This window comes from Mus caroli, chromosome 18 (genome assembly GCF_900094665.2).
Source record: "Mus caroli chromosome 18, CAROLI_EIJ_v1.1, whole genome shotgun sequence".
Lineage (NCBI taxonomy): Eukaryota > Metazoa > Chordata > Mammalia > Rodentia > Muridae > Mus > Mus caroli.
The window spans coordinates 17233574-17241877 of NC_034587.1; the positions used below are offsets into that span (position 1 = coordinate 17233574).

Consider the following 8304-nt stretch of genomic DNA (forward strand, 5'->3'; position numbering starts at 1 on the left):
GAGACAGGGTTTCTCTGTCCTGAAACTCACTCTGTAGACCAGGCTGGCCTCGATCTCAGAAATTCGCCTGCCTCTGCCTCCTAGGAGGGTTTTTATTGGGGTTATCCTTTCTGGCAATGAAAGAATAAAATGACAGGCAAAATTTTAAACAATACAGGTAGCATAAGAGAAATCTCAAAGCCCTCAACAGGAATAGACAAGAGCCAACATTTGAAGAAAGATGCTATTGGATGTGAGGAAAGACCTACATGCAGGAGACATACAGAAAAAAACCTTCTGCTTTGCAGAGTCAAGGGACTCTGGCCAGCTGGAGCAAGGTGAGCATGGCTCAGCCAGGCCTTGCCCTTCTCTCCCATTCCCTCTGCCTTGCTAAAAATTGCTGGATTACATTCCTGAAGCTAGCCCCCCAAGATCTATTCCCTTATTTGACTGATTCTCCCTTCCTGAGACTACCAAGATCCAGCTGTCAAAGTACTAAAGTCCAGCAATCAAAAGCCCCCTTCCCGCTCACCTAATTAACATGCCCAAGAAAATTAAACACCTCATCCAAACACTCTGGTTTTGCCTCTAAAAAGTGGCCTTTTTCCTATGTTCCAGGTCTGTTTATCTATCTATCCAGTGGCAGTCCTTTTTCCCTCAGGGGACAAATATCCTGTCCTTTCTCCCTTGTTCCCTTCCCCTTCTCCTCTGTTTCCTGTCTTTGTCTTTTATCCCCTGCCCTCTGTGGCAAATCTCCTTTGTGCTGAGAACTTGGTCTCGGGTCCTAAACTGATATTTTTCCTGTATGAGGGGTCACTTAGGAATGCAAGAAGCCCAGTATTTTCTGGAGGGCTGAAAGTTTAAGGTCTCTAGTTTTCCTTCCCTCATTTAGAGTTGATCAGTTTAAAGAAAGACCCGATGGCTGATTGGCCCACAAGTGTTGTGTAAACATGCCCTGTCCTAGCTATGAACTTGTTGAGCCAGTCCTTCAGCAACGGGCTGGCTGGTTGGAGACAGAGGCCTACAAAGCCTTTGTTCTAAGGGTTTTTGTCTCAGCCCAAAAGGGTGAGGAAGAAGCCAGGCTGCCTTGGAAGTTGGTCATCTTTATTACCTAGTCATGGCCCATCTCTCTAACCGTCTGCCTCCCTGGGAGTCTCAGGGCCTTACCCATGCCTGCAAAGTACTCTACCACCAGGCCACCTTCCCAGCCTCAGCCCTGGCTCTTCAATCTTGCTGGCTAAACAAAGTTTTTAGTGTTTGCACTTTGAAAGTTTCCCTAAGATGAAACTGGCAGTTCATTTCAGGGTGAGTGCAAAAGTAAAATAAGCTCAGCCAGGAAGTAACAGAGGGAGAGAGGTGTCTTATCTCAGCAGCACGATGCTTGAGATGAGAGTGTGTGTGTGCGTGTGAGTGTGAGTGTGTACTTCTACCATGATGCCCTCCTTTTACAAAGGAATCATGGGGATTTTCTTCAGGGGCATATATATATATATATATATATATATATATATATATATATATATATAGAGAGAGAGAGAGAGAGAGAGAGAGAGAGAGTCATGTCTATTCCTAAGCAAGCTCAACTAAGGAGTTCATTCCCTGAGCAAGTTCAATTTAAGAAGACAGTAAGGTATTAGTAGCCTAAGGTCCTGGAACAAGCAAAAGGTGGGACCTGAACCTCTCTCTCATTCTTTTTTTTTTTTTTTTTTTTTTTTTTTTTTTTTGACAAGATCTCTGTCTCCCTCCATTCCTCTCCTCCACCCTCTCCATGTGCTCATGGCCGGCCTCTATTCTCTCTGCCCTCCTCAGTTTTTACTACCTTCTCAACTCCCCTCCCCTTGTCCTGAATAAACTCTATTCTATACTACACCATCATATGACTGATTCCTCAGAGGGCTTCCCCCACACCTAACTCCACCTCTACTAGCTGGCCCCCAACGGGTTCATCCTGCCTCAGCCTCCTAAGAGCTAGATCACAGAAGTGCACCACTGTATTCAGTTTTCCTCCTCCTTCCTTTATGGACTTTTGGTACTAAGAACTGAAGTTGGGCTGACACAGTCTGTTGTGTTTTATAAAAAGATAGAGAGAATATGTTTGGTAGAGATGGAGTAAGGTGTGGGGAAAGGCCCCTGAGGGACCAGTCACATGATGGTGTAGATTAGAATAGAGTTTATTTAGGACATGGGGAAGGAAGTTGAGAGGCTGGTCATGAGCACGTGGAGAGGGAGGGTGAGGGGACTGGGGAGAGAGGGGGAGCAGGAGCAAGAGCAAGAGGACAGAGTTACAGCAAGAAGGCGAAAGGGGAGAGAGAGAGAGAGAGAGAGAGAGAGAGAGAGAGAGAGAGAGAGAGANCTCACTTTGTAGACCAGGCTGGCCTCGAACTCAGAAATCCACCTGCCTCCGCCTCCCGAGTGCTGGGATTAAAGGCGTGCGCCACCACGCCCGGCCTCTCTCTCATTCTTGTAGCTTTCCAGTTGTTTCCTCTAAGGCATTTTAACCAACAAAATAGACTTTTGAAGTTCTGTAATGAGACAAAGCTAGGTTCCATCAAGAAAGAAAACTATTGTCTTATCTGTTTAATTTCTGAGTCAAGGTCTCACGAGGAGCCCATTTTGTAACTGAGGCTGGCATTGAACATCCTTTCTCTACCTGCAGTGTTGAGATTTCAGGTTGGTTCCACCATGTCTAGCTGTTACAACCAATTTATTGTTGGATTTATACATGCTACCAACTATGTGCTTTCAGCTACACCAAACGATTTGGACTATAGGTGGGAGTAGTATACATTTATCTGTAATAGACATGTAGAAAGTTAGGGTTGCCGACAAAATTATAGTCATACAATCAGCTTCACTGTTCGGTATTCTTAGGAATGATTTTTAAAACCAGCCAGCCCATGCTGATAGACTGGCTCAATAAGTTCATACCCTGGACAAGCAGCTGAGATGCTTTTTTAATATATCAAAGTGGACCTGGCTCCAGGTTCTCCCAGCATCCCTCAGTTCCTACTAATATAAGGCATGTCTGGCATTTCCTCTTCGCCTTTCTATCCTGAACTTTATAGCCCAGGGGCTGGGCTGCCCTTTCCCCAAGAGGCTCTGACCTATTTAATCCAGACATGCTGGTTACCTGCCTTCTCTGCCTCTGTTTTGCTCTTTTTGTACCTTTGGCCTCCTGGTTGCTGTACTTGGTTCCCCCTTTTTTCCAAACCCTCTCCCTACATGGTTTCAGGGTCATGAACACTTGGGAATTGCCCAGATGTGTCTGCCCCTCCACCATATATGAGAGCAGTTATGTTCTTAACTTTTATTCTTTTTCATTCATGTGTGCATGTTTCTTGTGCTTTTTCCCCACTGTATTTCTTTTCTTTTTTAAAATAATGGTGGTAGGTCTTAATCCCAAAACCCAGGAGACAGAGGCAGACAGATCTCTGAGATTGAGGCCAGTTTGTTCTAGAGAGTAAATTCCAGATAGACCCTAACTCAACAAAACAAAAAACAATAACCTTGCTACTTTGTTTTTCCTACATGTATGTCTGTGTACTGTCAAGTGTGCCCGATGCTCTTGGAAGCGAAATTGAAATTGAAGCCATCTCCTGAAATTGGAGGTCCATATGGTGAGCCACCATGTGGGTGCTGGAATTGAACCTGAGTCCTCTGTAAAAGCAGCAAGTGCTCTTAGGCACTGAGCACTTCATCTCCAGACCCTTATTTACTTTTCTCTTCCTCCTTTTTTCCCTGTTTTTTTTTGGGGGGGAGGGGGGTTCTTCGAGACAGGGTTTCTCTGTGTAGCCCCTGGCTGACCTGGAATTTACTCTGTAGACCAGGCTGACCTCGAACTCAGAAATCCACCTGCCTGCCTCCCGAAAAGGCGTGTGCCACCAACGCCCGGCCCCTGTTTGTTTTGTAAATAGAGAGGTTTATAGTTTTATAGGTGGGGAGATGGAGACTAACTGGGAGGGGGAAATGTGATCAGAATTTATTCTATGAATTTTAAATAGAAAACAGTATCATATAGACAATATAGTTCCTATATAGTATACTACATAGGAATGAGTTAAAATACTATCAAAACAGTGACATTGGGAATCTGTGAAGTTAGGGGGCTCCTCTCATGCTTCCCCTCCCAGGAAATCTAAAGCTAATATTCGCTTTCTTGCCCTGCTTCCCCTTCTATCGTACTCCCTGTTGAGGAGTAAAAATAGGAATACAGCTGCTTATATCCTGGTAGAGGGATCAAGTATTCTAGCAGCCCACTCCTGAGAGAGGTCTTGCCTGTAGTCGGGGTTGGCCTTGAACTCTCTATTCTCCTTCAGCCTCTCCCATGCTGACTTTGGGAGTGCCTCCCTGCATGATCTTGCACATTGAGACTCCTCTCCTCAAGGTGTTCTCTAACTGTACAGGCTCTCATCATTTCAGTTTCTACCCTCACAGCCACTATTAAGGTGAAATTTAACACCACCACATACCATGCTTTGCTCCTCCAGCTTCTTTTTGAAGCATCATTTTGATAGCTATATGAGTGAAATTAGTTGGTAATAAAACTCATGACGTCTGCAAAATACCTAAGTACTACTAGAAAAATCATACATTTTAAAATCTCAATTAGCTTTTACTTGCAATTTGTGAGATCTGCAACATCTCATTCCATAAAGTAAACTGGTGTTGCTATGAGTAGGAGTGTTTGACCTTGTAAACAGAAAGGGTTGAAAGAGCAAAATTAGAACAAGGAGGATATAGTCTGCTGAGACATTTTTCTTGCTAAGGTTAAAGTGCAGGGGACTTCCCGATATTAGCTAAAAATTGGGTTATATGAGAATTTGGCTATTTCTCACTTTTCCTCCTGATTTTCACCAAGAGCAGATAACTTAATTTCAAGTTTGATGGCATAGGACTTTGAAGGTGTCCATCTTAGTCTAGCCTGGTGTACCAAGTATCAATGATTCTACTTAACAATGCCAAGGACCATGAATGTGATAAACTGCAGAAGAAACCCAACTAGTGGCTTTTTGTTTGGTTTGGTTTTTCAAGACAAGGTTTCACTGTGTATTCCTGGCTGTTCAGGAACTCTGGAGACCAGACTGGCCAGGAACTTGAGATCCTCCCAGCCTCTGGAGTGCTGGTATTAAAGATGTGTGTCACCAATGCTTGGCTAGAGTCTTCTTTTTAAATATATATATATTGTTGCAATTTTATTTTCCTTTTGTGCATGTTTTGCCTGCATGGATGCCTGTGCATCACATATGTTCAGTGCCCAAGGAGGCCAGAAGAGGAAGTCAGATCCTCTAGAACTGGATTTGCAAATGGCTGTAAGCTGCCATGTGGTGCTAAGAACTGAATCTGGGTCCCCTTGAAGAGCTGGTAGTGCTCATAACCACCGGGCCAACTCCTGGACTAGTTACAGTCCCCTAACTAGTGTCTTAAATACCACCTGTTTAGACTGTGTTTAAGGGTTTTAACAAATTGGAACTTTCCCCCAAAGTTAATGGAAGATACCCTAATATAATCTGGATTTTCCTTACTTGCTTTCCCACAAACTTTCCTATTTCATATGGCTTTACTAGGAATTAAATGGGCCTTTATTAGGCCCATTCAAGAATACACACTTATTGTTTCCGCAGTGAGTGCAAAAATATCAAATTCGTGGCTTAGAGAGGATGCACAGGTACATGCTTCTACCTCATTCTTCAGATCTAGCATTCTCACTTTCTTTAAACAAAAAAGTATTATAGAAGACTGCATCTGTCACTTTGTTTAAAATGAAAATTCAAACTCCACAGCAGCATAGGCTGACCTTTGAATCTGAGATCCTCCTGCCTTGGTCTCCCTGAGTACGTACATTACAGAGTCTAATGAGATCGTGGGGCAGGCCAGCCTGGTCTAATTTCAGAGCTGGTTTCAGGACAGCCAAGGCTAAAGAAAAACTGTCCCCCCCCCCCCCCCCCCCTCAAACTCCAACACCAAAAAACCAAACCAAAACACACATATACACACACACACACACGGAGAAAAAGAAGAAATGAAAAAAGAAATTGTATGGAAGAAAAATCTCTGCGGTAAGGGGGATAAGAAACGGAATCCATACGGCGGGACAGCTCTGGAGGCTACCGGAGACCACCGCCCATTGCTTTCGTCACAATCCGCCGCCGCGCCTGCCCGGGTTGCCACAGGGGCCGTGCAGGCCATCACCGCCCCCGCCCTGCCGTGGGCAGTGGCCCGAGGGCGGGCTGCGAGCCGCGCAATGTCGCAGACTGCGGCTCCGGGGGTGGGGGCTTCACGGTGCTGCACGAGCCTCACTCGGGCCTAGTCCCATGAGGCCTGCTCACCCCGGCACTGAAACCAGGAGACGGCGCAGGACCACAGCTCTGCGGGCCCGTGACAGAGACCGAGCGTGAGGGGCGCCGGGGCTCAGGGCATCTGAGGTGACGCCGGCGGGCCGAGTAGAGGAGACAGGGGGCGGGCCGGGGAGGGCGTGGGAAGCCCGAGAGCGCCTGTGAGAGCCGCGCAGGACAGGCTCGCCGGCGGGCGCCGGAGCGGACAGAGGTGGAGCCGGGCCGCCGGGGGCGGGGCCAGCGGCTCCATGGCGGCACTGGGGGGCGGGGCTTCGGCGCGCGCCGTTGATAGAAGCTGCGGCGTAACCAATGACTGCGTCTTCTACCTCACCTCCCGCTAAGCTCCGCCTTCACGCCGGTGTCCCCCGCGGAGAATGGGCGGGACCTGCTCGTGCTGCTGCCTTGTCTCTGGGTTCCGCCCCGCCCCCGAGTCCCGCCCCCGTCCTGACGCAGGCCGCTTCCTGAGCGAGCCGCTTCCTGACTCGATTCCCTCCCCCCTCAGGGCCCTCTCCGGGCGTCGGGCTCAGGGCCGCCACCGCCACCACCACCACCACTACCACCACCACCTCGGCTCCTGCCGGCGCCGGCGCCTCTCCCGCCCACCCCTCGCCATGTCCGAGGAACTTTCGGCGGCCACGTCCTACACGGAAGATGATTTCTACTGCCCTGTCTGTCAGGAGGTGCTCAAGACGCCGGTGCGGACCGCGGCCTGTCAGCACGTGTGAGTGGACGCCCCTTCCCTCGTGCGCCCCGGCCCGTCGCGGCCCCTCCGAACCCGTGCCCCGCACCGCCTGGCCTCGTCCTGGTCGCCTGCTTCCTGCGCCCGGGGGCGGTGCTCGGGCCCTCTAGATGGCATCCCTCGGCGTCCTCGCCAGGCCCGAGAGGAATCACAGAGAACGTGGAGCCTTTTTTGTTTCCTAGCAATCCTTGCGGAGGCCGGGGCGTTGGGTGCTCGGCCTGGGCCCTGCAGAGGTGTGCGGGCCCGCCGGGCTACCTGCCGGGGGTGCCGCGCTTTTCTTGGCTTTCCTTGGCTTTGTAGCCCCTAGCCCTGTCGGGGCGAGCAGCAGCGTCCCCGCCCCCTCGCACGCCCGCTCAGCCCCATCTTTAAGCAAATTTAACAATTCAGTGATAAAACGGTCCAAGATGAGTTAGCTTCCATCTCCCTCCCCGAACCGGCAGGATTTCCGGGGCTCGAGATAGCTCCCTTTGTGCTCTCCTTATGTTTATTATTGCTGGGTGATGACAAGAATGGAGGCAAGATACCTACCGTTCAGTTAGAGGAGGTGTTTCCTCCAGGGATGAGGTGGATGGAGCACAAAGGCGCTGGCTGGGCTGGGCAAGGTGACTTGAGGTAGGTCTTAGTTGGCATAGGAAGAATTTCAGTCATTTTCTGGACAACCAGTGTCAGTGGGAGTTGGAACCAGCCCATGAGAACGTATGCTAAGCATCTGACAAACCCGAGTGATGATCAGAGCCCTCGAGGAACTTTTTCTTTAATGTGTGTGACAAGGTGTCATGTAGCTCTGACTGGTTTCAACTCACAGTAATCCACCTGCCTCTGGGATTGAACGCATGGGCCATCAAAGCTAGGCTCCCCAGAGGGACTCTTTATAGCAAAGATAACCAGTTCCTAGGCTCCATCCCGAAGTTAGAAATGAATTTTTGGCAGGTGGGGCCTGAAAAAGTTCAGTGTTTTCAAACAGCTGAAAAGAATTCAAATTTCTAGATAAGGCCCTCCTTCCACTATTTTAGTTTTGTTATAGTTTTTGTTTTTTCAAGACAGCGTTTCTTTGTGTGGCCTTCGGTATCCTAGAACTAGGGCCTGGACCAGGCTGGCCTGGGAGTAAAGGCCTGTTCTGCTGCCTCTCCCACAGGCCATAGACACACTTTTTTTTTTTTTTTTAAGTGATGGTATTCTTAATTTTTCAAGGCAGGTAGAAGCCAGGTGACATGCTACTTGGGAGCCTCAGACAGATTTTGACTTTGAGGCTAG

General features: G+C 48.6%; 1 protein-coding gene across 2 annotated transcripts in view; it reads left to right on the forward strand.

Annotated features, from left to right (window-relative positions):
• The first annotated feature begins 6134 nt into the window (after positions 1 to 6134).
• The window catches only part of Rnf138 (ring finger protein 138), a 27343-nt gene continuing 25173 nt past the window's right edge, over positions 6135 to 8304 (forward strand). Inside the window, exons 1-2 of one of the 2 annotated variants that reach the window (XM_021150968.2) lie at positions 6135 to 6401; positions 6814 to 7032. In XM_021150968.2, the coding sequence (XP_021006627.1) occupies positions 6923 to 7032 (110 nt within the window). In that variant the 5' untranslated portion in view covers positions 6135 to 6401; positions 6814 to 6922. The remainder of the gene's footprint in view (positions 6402 to 6813; positions 7033 to 8304) is intronic. The other variant, XM_021150969.2, reaches the window with a different exon arrangement.